General features: G+C 41.9%; 1 protein-coding gene across 5 annotated transcripts in view; it reads right to left on the reverse strand.

Moving 5' to 3' along the window:
- smurf2 (SMAD specific E3 ubiquitin protein ligase 2) overlaps nt 1–24401 on the reverse strand; it is a 215705-nt gene that overhangs the window by 36301 nt on the left and 155003 nt on the right. For all 5 annotated transcript variants that reach the window (XM_085963890.1, XM_085963892.1, XM_085963891.1 and 2 more), the window contains 4 exons: nt 24001–24203; nt 11959–12043; nt 10678–10836; nt 7953–7997 (listed from right to left, as the gene is read on the reverse strand). In XM_085963890.1, coding sequence (XP_085820016.1) covers nt 7953–7997; nt 10678–10836; nt 11959–12043; nt 24001–24203 — 492 coding nt within the window. The remainder of the gene's footprint in view (nt 1–7952; nt 7998–10677; nt 10837–11958; nt 12044–24000; nt 24204–24401) is intronic.

The following is a 24401-nucleotide window of genomic DNA, read 5'->3' on the forward strand; positions in this document are numbered from 1 at the left end:
GTTCTGGTCACCACAGTGCACAAAGGATATTGCAGCTATTGAAAGGACGCAGAAGAGAGCAACCAGAATGATCGAGGGGATGGAGGGATTAGATTAGGAGGAATGATTGTAAATTGGCCACGTTCTCACTGGAATAGAGAAGGCTGAAAGGTGATGATAGCTGATTTTAGGATTTTAAAGGGACTAGATAATGCGGACCATGATGAGCTGTCTCACCTTGTCCAGAACAGTGGAACCAGAGGACATGGCCTGCGCTTGAAGGGAAAAATTCAAAGCTAATCTGCGGAAACAATATTTCAGGGAGCAAGTGGTCAATCTCCGTAGGAATAGGCTCCCTATGGAGACGGTGGAAGCAGACAGTATTGATTCATTCAAATGCAAATTAGATAGATTTCTTTCAGAAAATAACATTTTGGGATACAGTATATGAGTAATTTGAGACATGACATGTGGTCAGTGTAGTGTGCTTGGGAGGAACAGGTGACTTTGACCTATGGTTCCAAAGCTCTCCAACACTGGAGTTTTCCTCGTGTTATGGCTGGGTCTGTTGTAGACTAATTGATAAGAGCTTGATTGCTATTAGTCAACAATTCTATTATCATTTTATCATGCGACTACCAGGATGGTGGTAGGTGAACTAGATGGGCCTTGGGTCTTTTTTCGTTGAGCAATTCCTATGCTCCATTAAAATATGGGTCCACAAATCTGTCATTGGGTTAAGTCTATCAACTCCTGTAAAGCTAATGTGGGCAGCAGGTTCCTTACATTTGCACTTTATTTAGCAATTGGGTCTCTGCATTACACAACAGAGCCCAGTGCAACCAGCATCCAAACTAAACGTAAAAGGGCGAGCGCAACACACGGAGATTGCTTTCCTCGACAGAAAATCATTTTGTGAAAGTATCAAAAACCTGGTTGGCACAACATATACTGTGGCCAGCACTTTATTTAAAATATACGGTGAGGTGTACAACTTAGTGTTTGAAATCCATTTATTACTCAAATTTATTAAATGCAGATTTAATGAGAACCTATAAACGATTGCACGAGTTAAACAATTTGATTACTGCTTAAATCGTAAAATTTAGTGACATCATTCATTTGGAAGAAGTTAAAAATAAAAGTGCACTGCTCACCATAAAATCTAGGGTATGTCACAGCCCTTTTACAGTTTCCATATTAGTGAGGCCGTTCTAGTATACAAGTTACTGCTTTATAGCTGGAGGGCATAAAAATGTGCAACGTACACAACAGATTTCTGAACATTCAAACTTTTAATGGGAATATACACAGCAAAACCCATATTGCCACTGGATTCGGGGAATGTATGCTGAAATCTTCACTTTTTTGACCTGCAACTTCTTAGAAGTTTAACAAAATAGATTTATGCAACACTGTCTCTTTAAAATGCACATCCATCTCTCAGGATTATCTGCCATCATCAAAAAAATTGGGATTTTTTTTTGTGCTTCATTTAAGACTTAAGCATTTGTACAGATTTGCTGAAAGCCCTTCCCCACCCCATAGTAAAAAAAAGTGCCAATGCAACACAGATTTCTGGGCGGATTATTTTATATTCTTTTCCTTTTGCTTCAAGGCCTTCAAATGTCACTCACCGCCAATGCACCCTGGCTGAAAAGAGTAGGAGACGAACTGCGCCCTGCTTCTACCAATGCTGCCCTGCAGTGGCCACTCGGAGGAACACAACAGCATCCAGAGAGGACTATTCTCTCCCTGGGAGGATGGACTTGGCCTCTCCGTGGGATCTGGCAGGCACAAACTTGTGTCCCATCCCATCATTCCGTGGCACAACAATTCATCCTCAAATAAGCTGCACCACCCATATTGTGGAATCTAGCAATAAAAACTACATGTTTGAGCCCACTTAAGATGTTTCACGCTGTAAAGCATATGAAAACCTGCAAAGAACAACTTCACCACTATTCCTGACTTTATGATCATCTACTTGGACTGTACTTCTGTTCATGGGGTGATGGCATAAACAACACAATCCGTTCAAAACTCAACATGATTTCTGATCTCAGCCTGAGCCTGGTGGTGACAGGAGATGAGGGGCAAGAGTTTCATGGAGGAAGTAAAAGCACTCCAACAAGAAGATAGGTAAGTGGAGCCAACTTACACCACTAAGTCCTACTGGTCCCTTGCAAAGTTGCTTTGACAAAATCTAAGAGTAGGCTGTTGTTCATCCTACTAACCAAAAATAGGTACAGAACAGGAGAACAAACAAATTGGGTGGGGTGGGAAGAGAATGTAAAGTCGGGGATGAATACACAAAGTAACTTCAATTACAGAACTGCCACTTTCATTACAACTATAGATAGGCATTTTCCTCTGGTTCCTCAGTTGCCTTTCAAAGGCATTTAAAAACACATTTTAATAAACCTGATAGTAATGTATGAGGCACAATAAAGTTATATACTTAAAACACAGGAGGATTACAACAGTATAACATGAAAGCAATATGGTTGCTAGGAACTAGAGTCACTTTGCCATAATATAGAGGTGAAACAACCACCTTAACAGAGTCATCCAATTTACCTTGGAAAGCATTTCAATAATAGTCTTACAGAAACTGCAACCACAAAAATGTTTGGCTTGGTTTTTCAAGTCTGGCATGCCAGCAAACTATTTCCTCTTAAAAATTGCCAATATCATCAGAAATTCAATCTCCAAGGGCAAAGTCTGCAGCCGACTCTTCAACCCAGTTAGATTTGTCTCTTTGCAACGTTTCTACTGCAGTGCAGCTATCATTGGATCACTGCTGATCAAGCAGCAAGAAGCGAGTTTCCCATATTTACACATCGTAACACCATAATAAAGCTACAAGGCAGGCAGACAAATTTTAACCTGCAAGATACGTTTGGATAGCGGAGGCCCATTGGCTCCTTTGATCTCATCCTTCTACATTCCCATTGCAGCTTAACATCAAACTGAAACGCAAACAGGATCTCGGCTTTAACATTTCTTTCGAAGCCTATTAAATATATTCACTACTTAATTCCCAGATTCAAATAAAATGCAGAAAAGGGAAAAGGACAGAGATCCCAAACAATAAACAGCAGCAAACATAGATATTAATTTTAGAATCCATTCAGAACATAATTTAATAGGAGCAACAGCACCAGTTGCAGTACAAGTGTGAAGCAGAATTCCGAAACTTTGTTAAAAGGGAGGTCAGCAGACTGTCTGGATTCTTTGCAAAGTTAGAAAAGGGCCGACAGGATGATTTGCTCTTTTCCATCATTAAGAACTTAAAACATTTCACTGACATTTTGGAAGCTGCTGAATGGAGCTCTCTGTGTGCATTTAACTATGCGTACACAGATCGGCTTTCTAGATTAGAGAGTGCTGCGAGCAGGCAGTCCAGGTCCGCAGTATTCACTTGCATTGCACCAAAAAATGTTCCAGTAAAACTGCATCATTAAAAAGTAAGAGACAGAGAAATGTACCAACAGAATGCCCACAGTTCCTGGCACTGCAAACTCCAGACCTCAGGTTGTCAAGGGGTTGCACTGAATGAAGGTTATATGTTGCCCGCACAAGGAGGGAGTGAAGGAAAATTGGAGGGCAAGTCAACATAGGCCACTCTAATGTGTCTGCCAGCAGCCAGCTAATAACAGAAGAGGCCTGGGGGCAGGTTACTTGTCTGCTGTCTTAGCCGAAAAATGGTGCTCGTTACTTGGGAGAGGGGAGTGGAAAACCTAAATTGAGTAGAGGAAAAAAAGTCCTTTTAAAGTCAATACTATTTATGGATTTAGACCCTGAATAAATACATTTAAACATTCGCTGCTTGTGGTTCCCACCCAGATTACACCAGCATTGGACTCCATCCAATAAGAGGTCCACCGAGACGAGTGAAAATAAAGTTGGGATAAGCAGACAGTCATCAAGATAGGATAGTGGTTTTTCGTAATGATGTTTATTACATGCTTCTGCTAAGAGCAGCATATAAAGCAGCATCCCTCAACCACTGTGGTGTCTGAGTATTTACCAAAAACTGTCTGCCTTTCCAGGCCACTGAATTTTTCTTACTATAAACAATTTTTCCACGAACCCATAACCTTTGTCCTTTCTTCTAACATCTGTTGCTTTGGCTGCTTCATTGACAGACAGGACACCAGCTCACACCAGGCAGTTGAATACATAGATATGTACATACACACACTTGCACATGTATATTAAAACAGTCTAACTTATGACGCTAGAAAATGGGGGAAAATATACTTAGTCGGTCGGAGGATTGAGCCTACAACTCTGTGCCGACGAGCTCCTGACCCTGGTTATCAGCAGTAACTGTGATGAGTGGAAGCTAAGTAGTTCCCCACCGGGGGAGAGGGCGAAGGAGTACGTTTCAAATCAGACAGCATGTCACCCTAGAACACTCTTCCACACCTGCCAGCAGCCAGATACAGAGTGGTATTCACTGGGTCTCAGGAACAGGACACCTGCATGTTCTCTCAACTGTAGAAGAGTAAATTGTGGGTTTGGGTGGGCGGAAGAATGCGGATCCAGAGGGGAGCAAGAAATAACTTTTTATATATTAAAGCATTTGACCACACACGTGTAGACCGATCTTTGAAACATTAAAAAAAAACTTCTTACATTCTGTTACATGGTGTGTATATGCAGTGATTGTAGACTTTTACAGCAGTCGCCCTCCCTAATGTCAGTTATTAGAACTAATAAAAGAAAACTTGTCTTTTTAAAACTGTCCACAATATACTAATTTCCCATTTGAACTCACTGCCTACCCCACGACAGTATAGGAACTCCATCAGAGAACCTGAGTAACCTTCTCCACTCCTAAGTCCCCACAGGATAAAGCTATCTCAAGCTGTTAAAAAGCAGCGCTTGTAAAATTCAATCCGAGGTAAACAAACCCATGGTCATGCTCAGTGGTTGACAGAAAAGTAAACTGCTGGTAAGCTGGACTTGAATAATGTCACTCACCCTTGTAAGATAACATAAATAATGTTACTCAGTGGATGATTTTTTTTGTGCCCTGTTATATGTCCTCTATATAGAGTTAACCTTTTAGGTACTAACCTAGAGTTTAACATATGACATTAAAATATGTGATTAACTCCTTGACTAAACGTCCAAATACATTTGTAGAGAACCAGTGGGACTTGGTTTGTTGTTAGCTCCCCCTCATTCAGAGGGTGCAACCTGTGCACTGATCCGAGGCTTTTGTGTTTCATGATTGTCGTCTTCCGATTTCTGTTTCTGTAGCAAGCAGTTTTACATTGCAGGTTTGCTAGTCCTGTGCACAACCCTGCTCCTTTATCCGGGCTCGGCTCTGGCAGTGTGGGCATCACACAGGCTCTTTAACATCAGATGGTTTAACAAAGTGACAAATCGAAGTGTACTTCAGGGAGCCACCACTGATTATTGCAGTCCAGAAGAGAAGTTGGACCTACATTGGCCAAATTCTGAGAATACCGAGCACAATGGTCCCCAAGCAAACATGAAAATATAAGCCAAAGGAAAAAGAGCTAGAGGTCGACCAAGAGGAACTCTATGCAACACAAGAACAACAGATGCAACTTAAGTGCACTTGCAACTATGCGAGCTGGAGGCAAAGGGAAAGACCAAGGGGAGATGAGGGGAATTCATTTTATGCAGCAGGTTATGATGATCTGGAATTCAATGCCTGAGAGTGGTGGAAGAAGATTCAATAGTAACATTCAAAAGGGAATTAGATATATATTTGAAAATGAAAAATTTGCAGAGCTATGGGGAAAGAGCAGGGCAGTGGGACTAATTGGATAGCTCCATCAAAGAGCCGGCACAGGCACAATGGGTCGAATGGCTGCTACAGCCCAGATGTGCAACACAGGAGAGATATTCTAACAAAGAGTGTTATGACATGTTGCCCAAAACATATTACAAGGATGAGTTACAAAGTCCAGGTACTTAGACAGTCAGTAGTAGAATCTCAATTTTACTCTCTACAGGTGGGCTACATGCAATCCGGGTTTCTTCAGAAACCAAAGGAAATCAGCAATCTATTCCCAACTGGAGTATAGTATCCTGTATGTATGAAGGGTTAAAATAACATTTCTCATGGGGAGGTGGAGGGGCAGAGAGAGTCTCAACAGTAGTACCCACTTTTAAAAAGTTCCAAAGAATGATTAACATCTTTTTATTCTTTGGTCTGCTTCCTCTAGTTTTAAAAAAGTATGTTTTTCTTCTTTTCCTCAATGTTCTCTCTGACTTTCTCTCTTGCCCGTCTTGTATCCTGAAGGCAGTGACCCAAGCATGGGTAACAACAGCCCTCTGGCACATTATAGGAAAGATGTGATTGCACTAGAGAGAGTACGGAGGAGATTTACGAGGATGTTGCCAAGACTGGAGAATTTGAACTAGGAAGAAAGATTGGATAGGCTGGGGTTGTTTTCTTTGGAACAGAGGAGGCAGAGGGGAGATTTAATTGAGGTGTATAAAATTATGAGGGGCGTAGATAGAGTGGATAGGAAGGACCTATTTCTCCTAGCAGAGAGGTCAATAACCAGGGGACAGAGATTTAAAGTAATTGGTAGAAGAATTAGCAGGGAATTGAAGAGAACTTTTTTCATCCAGAGGGTGGTGGGGGTCTGGAACTCACTGCATGAAAGGGTGGTGGAGGCAGAAACCCTCACTGCATTTAAAAAGTACTTGGATATGCACTTGAAGTGCTGTAACCTACAAGGCTTCGGACCAAGAGCTGGAAAGTGGGATTAGGCTGGATCTCTCTCTTTCGGCAGGCACAGACACAATGGACCGAAAGGCCGCCTTCTGTGTCATAAATTTCTCTGATTCTATGAATGCAGTTATTGTTCTTTAAAAAGCACATGACTAGTCCACAGCAGACCACTTAAGGACATAATTCACCAATGATTTTTGTACAAGGTGAAGGGAGAGCTACAATCTCTAAAGTGAGAACTTTCTGCCCAACCCATACTATAGTATTGCCAGTTGGTACCATTTGCAGGAGTTTATATTTCTGAACCTATCCCAAAATAGTACAAATCTTCACATTACCCACAAACGTGCACATCCAATTACAGTGGTGTTTCAAATCATTCATACCATTCTCTACCAGTCATTTAATCTTTTGTATGGTGTCCATTTCTTGAAAATTACCTGTTAAAATATTAATGAAAACCTTGCCCATCTTCTACCTATCCACACCAGACTGCCTGCTTCTGCACTAACCTTACCAAGTACTTTGTGACCATATCACTTCACAGCAGCTCAGTAATACCGCACATGAGCTGCCTTCTGCAGAAATGCCCCACAGAATAGACATTTATAATCTTATGTTCTGATGTGCAGTACAAGATAAACAATATGACTTAGTTTATAGAAAATCAATCACCAGTGAGGTTTGCGCAACAACTTATCCACCCATTGGGCTAGACAGTTAGGTCAGTGTAATTTTTTCCCAAACCTCAGAGTCCTGTCATATATCTGTTACTTTTGGTAATTTCATTTTCAGTTCCAAGATTGGGAGTTTCCACACATAATATATGGGGTTAGCTATTTTTCCAGTTTATTATGTTTAGGAGTTAGCAACTACGTAACATGTTTCTAGCTTGCGATACAGAACATCACTTCTCCACACTAATTCCCATTTCCAAGATCAATCTTGTTCATGTTCCCAACTTTTGTGTTTGATTCTTTGATATCTCTCAAAATGCTGCACTTTTTGCAGTGTTTTTGCTGGGTTTGGGCAGCATTTTGTAATCGGACTCATTAACAAATAGGGAGGGGTACCTACCCCAGAGGTTTTCTCCTCTTGATGGTCAGGATATACAGCTCAGTTCGCCTAACATTACTTTCTCTCTGACTTCTCCAGCCACCCACCCAATTCAAGTCATTCTGATTGAGAAGTATCAATGGATGAAAGATAAATAACTTCACTTTAGGCAATGCTTTCATTACTTCACCTGGTATGTTGGTAATGTAGATTCGGTCCTTGGTTCGAGTCCCTCCTGTAGAACAGTACCCATGATAAAAGAAATTAAAACAAAAAAGGTACAGAAATTAATCAAAAATCCACTTCATATTTTTCATTGAAAACTCTTCACTTGCAATGTTTCGTGCCAGATGGTGCAAAGTTTAACATTAAAAATGTAAAATAAAAAGCAACATCACTTAATATTTATAAAGTCTACCGAGGGGAATATTATTTTATTACAAGTTAAACTGAAATACTGGCGAGCGGGTGCTAGTGTATGCATTGTCACATTAAAACATCAACACAGCACCACATGATCAGTTGTGCAGGTGACTTTCTGAATAACCTGGCAAGGATTTAGTTGGGCAGGTGTTGTGCCTCAATCAACAACAGTTTACACATCTATTGGACTTGGGCCAGAAACAGAAAAATAATTTTTGCCCCCAAACAAAAACAAAATGCTACCTACAGCCATCATAACCAATAAGCAGATGTGCCCTCAATAACCAGACAACAGCACCATATCTTTAAAAAAAATCACTTTAGTCTTGACACCAATACAGATTTTTTTAAATAAAAAAGGAACTAGAAAAGGTTATTAGGACCAAACAAGTTTTTCATAGATGAACCTCGCTTATCCACCTTCTCACCACATTCCTCAATATTTTCCTGAGAAATACAACAACAACTTGCACCTTTAACATAGTAAAACATCCCAAGGCACTGTCCACTTCAATGTCCTTTCCTGGCAACTTAATCCCACAACACTATTACGCTGTGTGTGGGAAACGTTCTACCCAACCTGCCTTCTTAACTCTTAACCTTCTAATTTTTGAACCCACCACCACAGTGAACAATTTGTCAGGATCAATTTTCCGATTCCCTCTATAATCTTGACCGCTTTAATTGGATACCTTGCAATCTATTCCAAAGAAAATAAGCCCAATTTCCTTAACCATTTTTCATGACAAATTCTTGTTACCCACAATCGTATCTGTTGCCTGCATTTGTACCCTCTCAACAGCAATATAATTTCTATAATTAAATGATCAGAATGTTACACAGTATTTCAAATGGTGACCTGACCAATTTCTTGTACAGCAGCAATACAATCTCTTCAGCTATATACTCTATTATTCTGCTAATGCAGTCCAGTTATTATTTGTCTTTTTTGCTGCAGCTAATCACTGCAAAGATTTATAGATTTTCCACTATAAGTCATGGATCTCTTTCTTGATTTATGCTACTGCATGACTGTTCCATTTAACATATGCTCCCTTTTTTTTTTTAAGGTCTGTGCTCCCATATTAATTATTTTACATTGAATTGTAACTACCACCCCAATGATCCATCGATATAAAATATACAAATCCTTCCAATAGTTATTATCCCTTTGCATTTACAGGGCTACTGATTCACCCCTCCCTCCAAACAAAAAGTATGATTAAGGTATTTTGGGGTTAGGAGAATGATCAACCGTCAGTGCTGTCCTCATAGGATGCTGTCTGAAGGTGCTGTAGCGGAAGCTCTCAAACAGAACAAATCTGCCAGGAAAGAATGTCCCATTTATCCAAACGTTCCAAAGCTTATGCACACTATCCCAGTTAGCCTCCCCACCCCCCCAGAACTAAAACAGATGTACCCTAAAATTGCAACCCTTTCTGACTTCCCCTCTCGTTAGCACACAACATTCTATGTTCAATGCACTTGCAGCATCGTTTTGCATGTATAAAAATGAATTTAAAAATGAAATTGTTGGATGCACCATTCACCGGACTGGGTGTCTCAAGATGAATTTAACATTGCGGTATCAAGAAACAAGAATTCTGTATAAAAAGAGCATAAATTGTTCCAACAAGCAAGCAATTTTTTTCCATTAGAACGTACAAGGAATTTTCTACACCAGAATAATGTGGTCTTTAATCAAATGGCCCCATTAATAGGATTCTTGTTAAGTGATCGTACTGTATTTTGATTGGTGAATCTATCTGCAGCCATTCTGGAAATTCATTTGACTACACAAACCTTTACGTTCACTTGGTTTTAAACACTTGCCCTCCGCCAGATTGAAACCCATACAACACACGTCTCTCTAACTGCTGGGAAGTTTTGTTTGGTACAAATTGCTGTTAGTTATTTTTTCAGCCTCTGGGTCTTTGCTACTGGTTATTTCCATTAGATCATGGATTGAGTAGTTCTGCTATATAGGAGGAAACTGCTGTAGACACTTCAGGTGCTTGCCACCAAAGAAAAATGTTAAACACATTTATTTGAACCATCAGATGGGATCATCATCAAACAAAAGTGTGCCTTTTTTCCCCCCTCAAAGCAAGACATTCTGAGTAAAGGGCAGAACATAAAAGAGCAACCGTTTGGTAACAAAACATTTCTGTGAAAAGTCTGGAAGGTTTGACATAAATCAGAGCAGTTGGCAAATCTGAATTATTTAAAGCTTGCTAATAGCCAAATTTCAAATGTTTTGATGGGACAATTTAATAACTGTACAATCAAACTATTCCAGATTGATGTTAATATCTGTTTTCAAGTGCTGTTTAAACAGCTGCATTGGAAAAAAAAACCACAATACCAATTTAAATAATGGGACATCCAAAAACGACGTTTGAAATTCACTCCCTAAAATAGTTTTGAAATTTTAAAAAAGCGGGTGGGGATGGGGATAAATCGGTGACAACAAAGGATGTTCCATTACTTACTTTAAAATAAAATGCAAATTAGCAGACAACCGTGGGTCTGTAAACTGCGTTGTCCTGTTGTTGTGGTCAACAAAGTAGACCCTTCCTGTAGCCGTATTGCGGATTTCCCAGCCCGGAGGCAATGGCCCTAGTTCCTCACAATTTACGTTGCTAAGATCCCTGCAAAACAAACATAGACGGCTACCTCAGCTTACTTCATGCCAAACCAATTAAAATGGTAAGGAATACAATTCCATAATGTCAGAAAAACCAGAGTGTTCCAAGAACTTGATACTTTCTGTTAGAATCCTTTAGTATCCCAAGATACAAGCTCACAAAACCTGCATAGGCCTCAAAACTAGGTTGTCATGTCATTAATCTACATTTTAACTGCAGGTCTCAGCCAAATGGCTTTAGCCCAAGGAATAAATCCATTAAAAGCAAATGTTCTGGTACCTTTCACATTCATATGTTGGTAGTTCTTCCCAAAGTGTATAGCAACCCACTTTTCAACAAACATTTTACTTTTACCACAAAATATAACACATATCTATGCTCTGCTACATTGCCAGCAACAAGGGTGCTTAAAATCGGATTGCCATATTTACTTAAAAGCTTTTTAAAAATCCCCCTCATTAACCAAATTTTTCCCTCTTTCAGATAATTCTCCCGCTCCACAACTGCGCTACTCCTTAGCCAAGACAGAAGGCAGCTGACCTACTCTCAGGTCTCTGCCGAACATTTTCTTTAACGGGGTGCCAATTGGGTTGCAACAGCAGCCTAGGTAGATTCACTCTCCACCCTTGTGCAGAAGTGCTTTGCCTCCACTTCGCAACCTACTAGTAGCAGGGATTCCTCAAAGGAAGAATTCCCAATCTTAGCTATGCCCACGGAGCCCCAGGCTCCTCTTGAGAACCCAACAGTGGCAAAGTCCTGGGGTCAGATGAACTGCCTACTCTCTTCATAGGGAACCAGTATATGGTGCAGAAGGCAGCAGGGAAACCTTAAAGGGGAAATAAAATTGAAGTATAAATAAATTGCCATTGATCAGGCAGTTTTAAGTGTGCATCTAAAATTCAAATCCTTAAAAAGCGTAATCATTCATTCTTTTTGCACATCAAACCAAATTGCAACAAACACAGAAAAAGTACCTCCAATTTCATATACCAAATTTAACAGAATCAGAAGACATAATGCCTGGCCTTCACAAACAGCTTATACTTTCTATCACAAACTGAAATAATTTTGGCTTTGTCGAGTCTCTGTCACCAAAGACGACCCATTTGGCCAGGTTTCCTTTACCTGGGTACTCGAGGATCGTGCCATGTGCTCACCCCAGTCTGTGTGTGCAGAAAGTACACTTGACCTTGTTGCGTTGTCCTTTGTTCTATGCAAAATAAAAGAATAATAAATACTAATGATGGTAGGAATAAAGAGGAAGTGGTTTTCAGATCTGCAACAGTGTGAATTTCAACAGTTCCCATGTGGAACATGGCACAGACTGTTACAGAAACGTACCACAATGTAATTGTACAGTAGCAATTGCTGAATTCTGCAGGCTTGAAGGTAATAAATAATCATGCATGGGAATAGAACCATTTTTAGAAGGTAATTTTCCCCCCTCCCTATCTCTTCTCTCCAAGTCATCCCCAAACAAGAAAACTGACAAATGAACCTGTCAGCTGTGGCTCAACAGGTAGCTCATTCTTCGGAGTCAGAAGGTCGTGGGTTCAAGTCCCACTCCAGAGACTTGAGCACAAAAATTTAGGATGACACTCCAGTGCAGTACTGAGAGTGCTGCACTGTCTGAGGTGCGTCTTTTGGATGAGACGTTAAACCGAGGCCCTGTCTACCCTCTCAGGTGGATGTAAAAGGTCCCATGGCACTATTTCGAAGAGGAGCAGGGGAGTTATCCTGGGTGTCCTGGGCCAATATTTATTCCTCTTTCATCACTAAAACACAGATTATCTGGTCATTATCACTGCTGTTTGAGAGAACTTCCTGTGCGCAAATTGGCAGCCGTGTTTCCTGCATTACAACAGTGCCTACACTTCAGAAAGTACTTCATTTGCTATAAAACGCTTTGGGATATCCTGATGTCAGGAAAGGCGCTATAGAAATGAAAGTCGGTCTTTCATTTTTTTCTCTAGGTCTCTGCCTAACTCACCGTTAATGACCAGGGGGTGAAAGAGAGCAGTCCACGGTAGTTCGGATTTTCCCGATCAGTGTGTGCTGAAGCATCTGGCCTCTACTCTACACTTCTCCACAAATGTACAGCTTAGAGAATGAGAAATAATAGGTACAAGACCAAGTTGAAACACCTCATTGCAGTAACAGAACATGTTTCCTCTCTGCTTGCCATATCAGGTACAGGAGCCACATCAGATGCACTGAGAGCTTCTACAGACCTCCAGACAATGCATCTTAATCCCAAAGTCTGGTACTATAACTGCCAATGTAACAAAGTGTTTTTATCCAGTCACCAGTGGCTTACACCATATAGCTCTGCAGCAATATATTTACTTGTAAACTTGCCCAATTCCCCTCCTTCAAATTTTCATTGCATAACCCAAGTTCTCAGGAAAATTAACCATTTTGAGGATACTGCAAATATTTTAAGTCAGTACATTTTTGAGTTAGCAGTACTGTATAAATCTGTATTACCCAGTGCATAGTGTGTGGATTTGGGCATTGTACTGTATAATATAGATAAATTCATCATATCTCTAAAGTTAAGGAAGCACAGTTTTAATAGCTTCAGAGATAGAACTGCTACATGTCCTTTCCCCGTAACGCCACAACACACCACCACGACAGGTTTCATTACAAATAGTGTCAGCTGTGGCTCAGTTGGTAGCACACTCGCCTCAGAGTCAGAAGGTTGCGGATTCAAGTCCCACTCCAGGGACTTGAGCACATAAAGCTAGGCTGTAACTCCAGTACAGTGCTGAGGGAGTGCTGCACTGTCGGAGGTGCCATCTTTCGGATGAGACGTTAAGCTGAGGCCCCGTCTGCTCTCTCAGGTGGACGTAAAAGATCCCACGGCACCATTTCGAAGAGGAGCAGGGGAGGTACCCCCGGTGTCCTGGCCAATACCCCTCAACAAACGTAACAAAAACAGATTATCTGGTCATTATCACATTGCTGTTTGTGGGAGCTTGCTGTGTGCAGATTGGCTGCTGCGTTTCTCACATTATAACAGTGACTCCACTTCAAAAAGTACTTCATTGGCTGTAAAGCGCTTTGAGACGTCCGGTGGTCGTGAAAGGCGCTATAGAAATGCAAGTTGGAATAAACGGGTCTTTTTCCGAGTGGCAGGCAGTGACTAGTGGGGTACCGCAGGGATCGGTGCTAGGACCCCAGCTATTCACAATATATATTAATGATCTAGACGAGGGAACTAGATGTAATGGCCCAGAAATTCGGGTCCCAACGCGTGAGTATGCACGGGGTACTCACGCGTGGACCCGATGGAAGTGCCGGTTTCTTGCATGCACTGCGCATGCGCGGGAAACCGGCACTTCCGTTCCTCTGAACGAAGGGGTTCAGAGGTCGAGCGCGTGCACGCGGGAGTCTGCGCGTGCGCTTTGAACTTGCGTTTGTTTTTGTTTTTTTGGTTTTTTTTGAACAGGTTTTTCCGTGAGGGCAAGTCTTTAGATTTTAGAAATGTAAAAACCAGGCGTAAGGCCTGCATTTTATAAGGTAAGTGGTCAATTAATTAAAATTAAAACATTTTTTCCACAGGATTATTATTTTTAAATACTTTAAAGCAAGGTAAGTTTATTTTTAGCCCTGTTTTTTTATAAAATTACTTTTTTCAAAAATTTAAATTATTGTTTAAAATAGTTATTTAATGTAATTTATAGTTTATTTAAAAAGTGTGATTTAAAAAAACAATTTATTTGAAGGTTTACTGTTATTTTGGGGCCCGTATATTCATAAGTTTAGACAGGTCTTCCTGTCAATCTTATGAATGGGCTTTTCCCGCCTCCGATTGGCTGCCCATGGCTCACGTGATCCCAGTGGCTGCCCATGGCTCACGTGATCCCAGGGGACACATCGCACTAACTATGCCCCTGGGACACGCAAGCACAGCGTGCCGGGAGTTGGAGCAGGCCCCGGAGCGGAATTCCACGGGAGCCCAGAGCTCAACTGCCGGCGCGCAAGGTAAGTGCAGGTCGGGGGCTTGCACCCACGGGAAGCCCCCGACCCGAATCTCTGGGCCATTATCTCCAAGTTTGCAGACGACACAAAGCTGGGTGGGCGTGTATGCTGCAAGGAGGATGCCGAGAAACTCCAGGATGATTTGGACAGGTTGGGTGATTGGGCAGATGCATAGCAGATGCAGTATAATGTGGATAAATGTGAGATTATCCACTTTGGTGGCAAAAACAGGAAGGCAGATTATCTGAATGGCAATAGATTGGGTGAAGGGGAAGTGCAACGAGATCTGGGTGTCCTTGTGCACCAGTTGCTGAAGGTAAGCACGCAGGTGCAGCAGGTGGTTAAGAAGGCAAATGGTGGCATAGTGGTTAGCACTGTTGCCTCACAGCGCCAGGGACCCGGGTTCAAATCCGGCCTCGGGTGACTGTGCAAACTCCACACAGACATTCTCCCCGTTTGCGCGTGGGTTTCCTCCGGGTGCTCCGGTTCCTCCCACAGTCCAAAGATGTGCGGGTTAGGTTGATTGGCCATGATAAAAAATTGACCCTTAGTGTTAGGGGGGATTAAATACGTGGGGTTACGGGGATAGGGCTTGGGTGGGATGGCTGTCGGTGTAGGGACCGGGTGCTAGGGTTGGATGATCAGCCATGATCTCGTTGAATGGCGGAGCAGGCTCGAAGGGCCGAATGGCCTACTCCTGCTCCTATCTTCTATGTTTCTATGTATGTTGGCCTTCATAGGGAGAGGATTAGAGTACAGGAGCAAGGATGTCTTGCTGCAGTTGTACAGGGCCTTGATGAGACCACACCTTGAGTATTGTGTGCAGTTTTGGTCACCTTATCTGAGGAAGAATGTTCTTGCCATGGAGGGAGTGCAGTGAAGATTCACCAGACTGATACCTGGGATGGCAGGAATGACATATGAGAGGAGATTGGGTCGATTGGGCTTATATATTCGCTGAAGTTTAGAAGACTGAGAGGGGATCTCATTGAAACTTATAAAATTCTAACAGGACTAGACAGACTAGATGCAGGAAGGATGTTCCCGATGGCGGGGGAGTCCAGAACCAGGGGTCACAGTCTAAAGATAAGGGGTAAGCCATTTAGGACAGAGATGAGGAAGAATTTCTTCACCCAGAGAGTGGTGACCTGTGGAATTCTCTACCGCAAAAGGCAGTTGAGGCCAATTCATTAAATATATTCAAGAAGGAGTTGGATATATTTCTTAAGGCTAAAGGGATCAAGGGATATGGGGAAAAAGCAGGGACAGGGTACTGAATTTGGATGATAAGCCATGATCTCATTAAATGGCAGAGCAGGCTCGAGGGGCCGAATGGCCTACTCCTATCTTCTATGTTTCTATGTCTTTCTTTTATTTCAAATGAATGGCATCATTGCTAAGAAAACAAAAAGGTTTGTCAATTTATTTTTTTGGCGAGAGAGAAAAAAGGCACGAGAGAGAACGCGCAGCAGACAGAGAGATGGATATTAGCCGGCGGCTGTTGTCACACAGCCTCCTAGCAGCCATCTAAAATAGCATGAGCAGAGGCTTGGGATTAGGCCATGCAACCAGACTTCTGATTACATGCCGAGTGGCCTGATAAGATCAGCATGTGGAAAGAGAGACAACTTCATGACGAGAAAAACAAATAACTTTATAACTCCAGAAACAAGACAAAAACAATGATTTTGTAACAAAATGGTTCAAGAAATTTTATGATAAAACCTTTAATTTAGACTATGGATCTGGCATTAAAATGGTACTAAATACATGTTGTGACTCGTCCGGTTAAATACGATACTCAACCACACAAATCAGGAAGGTACTAGGTTCTATTCTGGTCCATGTTGAGTTAGCTGATTTAGCAGCAGAGGGAAGCACTACAATTGACCCATGGGCCTGCACTAGGAAGGGATCAATGAAATGGAAATTGGCCCAATTCACTATCTAGCGACTCTTGCTGCAAAGTATGTGCTTGGATGTCAGGTGTGGGCAGGATAGGGCTTGGCTAGGATATCTCCTACGTTTGGAAAAAAAAAAAATGCTCATACTCATTGTCTAGGCGAGATGCCAGAGGACAGCTGATACTTGTGAAACTGTATCCCAGTGTAAATCAGCACCTCAAAATAATATATATATATAATAAAGTCACTCTCCGGAAAATAAAAATCACAAACTGGAGAAAAATATGGCCGTCATAAAAACATTTTTAGAAATATAGGTTGGTGTGTGTGCTGGGCAAGCCTGATAGATAGAAAGAAGCAATTCTTGTTCAGAACATCTCTGCTCTGTACCCTCTACTCTATTTGGATGTCAAGTAACACTAACTGAAAAACTTGGAACAATGACTAATTATTGACTCACAGGGCAAATGGAGAATGGCTTAACTAATGAATTTTTGGAGTCACTGAGAACTAACCAGTAATCAAACAATAAATCTCTGACCTGCATATAACACTCCCAAATGGGTTCTCTTTCACTATCCCTGCCTCAAACAATGAAAGCACAGTAAGAGATTGTCTGAAATTATTTCCAACATATCTATTGCAATTAGCTACATGCCATGCATGCTTCGCATACTTACCATAACACCCATGCACTGCTGAATAAACACATTGTACATCACTACAACAACCATTTCCTTACAAATGTAATAATCACCAACAACACTGATGCACACTTAACTCAATCAAAGACAGAATAACACACCATCCTACAGCTCCTATGCCCAGGTATATTTATGGTGTCCTTGGTAAAACTCAACATAACCGGGGCACCTTCCCATACAAGCGCAGGAGATGCAACACCTGCCCTTTCACGTCCTCCCTTCCCACCGTCCAAGGCCCCAAACACTCATTCCGGGTCAAACAGCAACTTACTTGTACTTCTTGCAACTTAGTATACTATATTTGCTGTTCACGATGCGGTCTTTTCTACACTGGGGAGACCAAACGCAGAATGGGTGATCGCTTTGCTGAACACCTCCGTTCAGTCCGCAAGCGTGACCCCGAGCTTCCGCTTGCTTGCCACTTTAACTGTCCATCCCACTCCGACCTGTCTGTCCCTGGATTCTTACACTGCTCCAATTGAGCTCAATGCAAGCTCATGGAACAGCACTCATCTTTCTACAAGGCACTTTACAGCCTTAACATTGAGTTTAACAACTTTAGACCTTAACCACCATTTCCTCTCAGGCAGCAGGCAATGGAGGATGCCTGCACCAGAGCCACTGGAAGTAGAGGTGGTGTGGGCTGGTGCGTGGGGTGGGGTCCCCTATACTGGCTGGCGGGGTGGTCCGCACCCCTGGGATCTACCTGTCTTTCTTCCACCACATTCTTGGGCCACGAGAGCCTATTTACCAGATTTCCATGCTTACCTTCTCCTCTGCTATAATCATTTACACTTCTTCTGGATCCATCTTTAGTTTCTATACTTGTCTCATTCTCACCTCATTTTGCCTTGCACCGTCATCACTTTTGTCATTTAAACACTCCTGCCCTCCATCCAATCACAGATCTCTCCCTTTTGTTCTTTTCCCACCCCACCCTTTTCCCTGGCTCTGTACTTGCTTAAATGCCGTTCCTCTAACATCTTCCAATTCTGATGAAAGGTCATCGACCTAAAATATTAACTATGCTTCTCTGTCCACAGATGCTGCCTAACCTGAACGTTCCCAGAATTTTCAGTTTTTATTTCACCATAACTAGGGATGCCAACCCTCCCAGATTGTCCTGGAGTCCCCAGGAATGAAAGACTAATCTTCCGGACAGTGCTGTGAGCAACACGGAAGAAAATAGGCAAGTAGAGCTTGAGGTTTGCGCGCGACTACGGACTTTCTTCATCTGCTCGCAGCGGCCTCCCAGTCTGGGAACTTCTCGCATGAGACGGGGCAGCTTCTGGTGAAAAGTCCCTTCCCGCGCCCAGACTCATGATCACTTAAAAGACTGCGGTGCGGTGAGGAGCGGTCCACAGAGGGAAGGGCTGAGGCAACAGTGCGAGTTCTAGGATTAGCAACGGGCTCCGCTTTGTTTTTATATAGATCCAAATGATATTACTTAAAGCCGAAGTAGCAGTATTAAAGCGTATATCTTAAATATTCATAGTAATTACAAGATTTTCTGTCTCCTGATGGGAATCCCACCTAACGTGGAATAAGCACTCCACATTTATTTCCTGCCATTCCTTCCTCAAAAAAAAAATTTCACTGTTAAATTGAGGCGAAATAACTCCCCGATAGCAAGCAAATTCAATTATTCTGAAGAAATAGTGCATGTGGCAGACGTATCTTGGATTGTTCTTGATGAGAAAATACTGCAATTGACTGGTTTGCTGTTTTACATCCTGAATTATAATTAGATGCTGACAGTAGATCATTGTTACAATAGAGCCTCGATATTAGACGCTCAGTATTTACAGTAAACCTTTTTTGTGAATGAGAAAATTAAGCAGTTTCATTTCGGCATAGTATAATGTGATATGATTCCCTTTATTATTAATGCAGCGTGTAAGCATTCTATAAGACTATTTCTTCGTGCATTTTACAACATGGTTTGTGGTTTAATGGATCAGTGGTGGGTTATGCAAGGAGTGCAGATTTGGCCCTGAATGTTCTTAATGTCCAGAGCCCAGAGCCCCAAGAATTCTTAATTCAGCTCTGTTGTGACTGACGAACGATCACAACTGCTTATTTCACAATTCTCCCAATGCTTCAGTTGATAAAGCTAGGGTGTAACTGAGCAACACAAACCAGGAAGTCCCAGATTCAAAGCCTGATCAGTGCCCAAGTTAGCTGATTTCAGCTAGAGTGACAGTGGGGAGGCTACAATTGGTCTTACCAATCCTGGACCAACAGGTTGAGGATCGGCCAGGTTTCCCACTCTCAATCGCTATCCAGAGTTAGAAAACAGGTGGATGACAGACAAGAACAAAATCAGGCTTGGCTGCGATGTTATGGATTGTGGGTTCAAGTCCCACTCCAGAGACTTGAGCACAAAAATCTAGGCCGACACTCCAGTGCAGTCTTTCAGATGAGAGGTTAATCTGCCTTCTCAGGTGGACGTAAAAGATCCTATGTTTCAAATGTTCCTAGTAAAGTGATGTTTATGAAGAAGGGGGAAAAAATGAATAAGCAGGTGAACCCCGTCTGCCCTCAGGTGGACGTAAAAGATCCCATGGCACTATTTCGAAATAGAGATGGGGAGTTATCCCTGATGTCATGTCTAATATTTATCGCTCAAATCAACATTACTAAAACAGATTATCTGGTCATTATCACATCGCTGTTTGCGGGAGCATGCAGTGTGCAAATTGGCTGCTGGGTTTCCTACATTACCAGTGACTACACTTCAAAAAGTACTTCATTGGATGTAAAGCGCTTTGGACATCTGGTGGTCATGAAAGGCGCTATATAAATGCAAGTCTTTCTTTTATGCCCGTCATCGGTTAACAAGCCTATTTGTACTCACCATCTAGGCTCACACATGAAGAATGGCTGGGTTGCACCAGGTGCTGCAGGCAATCAATACCAATGGAACTGTAGCCCAGTAGGAATAAATGCCATCAGAAGATAAGGATGGGAAACAGGAAAAAAAAATACACTCTCCTCACTGCCGACGAAAATGGCTAACTGAGGAGTTGGCCATATTTTATAAGCATAAATATGCAAGACACCATGTTCCACAAGTCAGCCAGTGTCCCTAATCCTCAAATAAACAGTGTGGTCTTGCTGGCAGACTCGAGAGCACGAGCCATGCCTGGGGCAAATACAACATTTGAATTGCTACAAGTCTACCTGCTTTTTCATTTTCCCCCCTTCTTCATAAAGATCACTTATCTTTACTAGCAACATTTGAAACGATACAACAATGAAAAGTTTTGCTAGTTTGTAAATCCTGTCTTCTGAACAAAACCTTCCCATGACCAAGCACGTGAGAGGCAGTTTGATTTAAACGGGAGTATTACTCCCACAATCTATAAGATTTTGATACCCAAGCTTGCTGTAACCTAATCACGGAATTTAGCTCATCTTCAATTCTACTCTCTTCAATCTTGATGGTTTCTTGCATTTTGGGACCAGACTCGTCACTTACATTTCTCATTAATATATATTTTTTAATTGCTCCGTTTGAGCCAGAATCCCCCCACTTCCTCTATCAGTAATTCTGTTTTACGTATGGTGTACATTAATTTAATAAATAACCTCATACTCCACACAGGAGATTATATTCACTACACCCTTAAACCCACAATGTGCCTTGAGCCCAAAAGCACTACGCAGTAAAGCAATTTATTATACTTCTATCACAATCTTGGTTGTACTATACCATCATGAAAATATCTTTGCAGATTTCAAGATACCTGTACTGTCCATATTTCACCTAATAAATCACTGGCATGAAAGACCGTTAAGATCCCCATATACAACAAAGCAAAACAAGTCCTATCCACACATTCATCTCTACACGAATGTAAAGGCTACAGGTGGTTTTCCTAACGGGCCAGTACAAAAGGGTTGCTGTAACTAAGCGATAGGTGAATATTTTATTCCCACTATCTTCCCAGACGACTTCTCGAAGCATTTTGGCTCTATAAAAGTTCACAGCAAACAAACCACAGTTTGCCTCTTCATCCCCACAACCGATTTATTAAAAAATTTTGGGAAATATACAAGCTTGCCAGCATTTCCTTTATTGCCCATCCCTAGCTGGCCTGAGGTTGTGGTGGGTCACGTAAGAAAACTACGAGGCACTTGGTCTAAGTATTAAACAAGGCTTTAATCAACTGTTTTTCAACATGGAGATCTAGTTGTGTCCTTCACTAGTTCCTGTTAAAGAATGTCCTGAGCAAGCTGGGCCCATGCCCGAGTATTTATACTCGCCCTGGACAGCGCCACCAGCAGGCTGCCCAGTATCATTTCATAAGTCATTGCCACATGAATGACAAGATTCATGTCAGTGGGTTTTCTCCTTGAACCCTTGTGGTGATGGCGCTGAGCAGCAGCATTCTATTAGAGATCGAGGGCTGGGATACCCAAACAACAAAAGGTTTGCTCTCGGTACTCCTCCCTCAATGGCAAAGAAATCAAATCTGTGCACCAAGATATTTTAGTATTGGACCAGGATATAAGATAATTAATGCAAACATCTATTTAAACTTTTACATGGGCCAAAGGACTCCGTGGTACGAACCTAGGTAGCCCACACAAACAAAAAAAGTTCAGACACTCTAGGAGATGCGTATTGTGATAAACTATTTTAATGACATTATGACCTACTGGCGCAGATATAAGGGTGCAGAAAAGATTTACAACAATGATTCCAGGAATGAGGGACTTCAGTTACATTGATAGACTGGAGAAGCTGGGGTTGTTCTCCTTGGAGCAGAGAAGATTGAGAGAAGATTTGATAGAGGCATTCAAAATCATGAGGGGTCAGGACAGGGTAGGTAGAGAGAAACCGTTCCCATTGGCAGAAGGGTCGAGAACCAGAGGACACAGATTTTAAGTGACTGGCAAAAGAACCAAAAGAACCAAAGGCAACATAAGAAAAAAAAAATTTACGCAGCGAGTGGTTAAGATCTAGAACGCACTGCCTGAAAGGGTGGTGGAGGCAGACTCAATCTTATCTTTCAAAAGGGAGTTGGATAAGTACCTGAAGGGAAAAAAATTGCAGGGCTACGGGGAAAGGGCAGGGGAGTGGGACTAGCTGAGTCTCGGCACGGGCTCGATGGGCCGAATGGCCTTCTTCCGTGCTGTAACCATTTTATGATTCTAATAAGCTTCTGCACAACAAGTTTGCTGCCTTACAAAACTTAGCCGAACTACCATCCCAGCCTTCGCAGTTCCTCAAAGCGGTAGCGTCATAGACTATCTTTTTTAGCATCCTTCCTGCTTCAACAAGGACAACCCTCCAGCTTTCAACAAATATATACAAGATGTTCAGCTCCATAAGCCCTTGATACTGTAGACAAGCTTTTCCTGTCATTCCTTCTCACCCTGGAAAGCCCCAACTGTGTAAAGTGACTCATCCATTTCTCTTGGTTACACAAGACCCCAATCCAACCTGCAGCATTTCCCATAAAGTGTGAAAACAATGGAAAAAATAGTAAAAAAGTGAAAGTGGAAAAAAAATTAAACAAATAGCGAGCCAAAAAAGTAAAGCAGAATGAGGGAATGGAGGAAGAAAGAGAATGAGCGTCAAGAAACAAAGATCTTGGATGAAACTTTTTACATAGAGCGCAAGTCACCATTTCGGATCATTAAAAAAAATTTGGATAAGTTATTTGAAAAGGAAGACGTAAAAGGATCCAGGGAAAGGCCAGGAAAATATGATTTAATAGCTCCAGTTGAAGGCCTGACATCACTACATGCACAATACAAGGCTTGTCAAATGTTTTGATACTGGTGATTAGGGAGATGAGGATTAATGTAATGTAAAGTTGTGTTTTAAACCCTTCACCTCTGAGCTCTCTACACATCCCCGAGCCCCCCTCCCACCACACATCAAAAAAAATTGTTTCAAAGAATCCTGCTACCAAATGTTATTTTAGTTGAGTTTTATAGATGTTAATAAGAAATAGGAGCAGGAGTAGGCCATTCAGCCCTTCGAGCCTGCTCCGTCGTTCAATAAGATCATGGCTGATCTTCGACCTCAACTCCTTCTTCCCGCACTATCCCCATATTCCTTGATTCACTTAGTATCCAAAAATCTATCCATTTCTTTATTGAATGTACTCAATGACTGAGCATCCACAGCCCTCTGGGGTAAAGTCCAAAAATCACAACCCTCGGAGTGAAGAAATTTCTCACCTCAGTCCTACGTGGCCGACCCCTTATTCTGAGACTGTGACTCCTAGTTCTAGACTCCCCAGCCAGGGGAAACATCCTCCCTGCATCTACTCTGTCGAGCCCCTTCAGAATTTTATGTTTCAATGTGATCACCGCTCATTCATCTAAACTTCAGAGAATATGGGCCTAGTCTACTCAATCTTATGTTATAGCAGGAAACTCAACTGCCTTTTGTATATACTGCCAATATTTACTTGTGTACAGCAAACCTCCCATCTGCTTATAATACTCAAAATAACGCTAACCAAAATCACACGTGATGCAAAACAGGATTATAACAATCCCCAAGATTACATTAGACAGGCTTCTACTCAAAGTGAAATTAGGCGACTTACCATAACCTTCTGGGAGATCAGGTGGGAGGTGCAAATGCGTCCGACTCATGTAGTTCCTGTGTCTTTGTGACCTCACTCTCCTCTCTGCCATCCTTGGGTCAGGAGTCTGTCCACATGAGGCGCCATTAGCTGGTGTAATTGGTGTATTCTCATCTACAATGCAACTCAGTGGCCTGCCAGGACTGGCATATTCAGAGGCCGGCCTATGACCAGGTGGGGGAAGAGAGAGAAATTAACACTTTACTTCTAGTATTTATATAGAAATATAATGAAGCTGTTCTAAACACAACACTGAGACAGCAATGTACAATAAAACCAAACCTATACCCTACAAATATAGCTATGTCATTGTCATGAAAATATGGGTAACAAAAGAGAGGTGAGGCATAGGTGTGTAACAA

The sequence above is a fragment of the Somniosus microcephalus genome, chromosome 21, assembly GCF_052327205.1.
Source record: "Somniosus microcephalus isolate GS21.2 chromosome 21, FLI_Smic_1.0, whole genome shotgun sequence".
Classification (NCBI taxonomy): domain Eukaryota; kingdom Metazoa; phylum Chordata; class Chondrichthyes; order Squaliformes; family Somniosidae; genus Somniosus; species Somniosus microcephalus.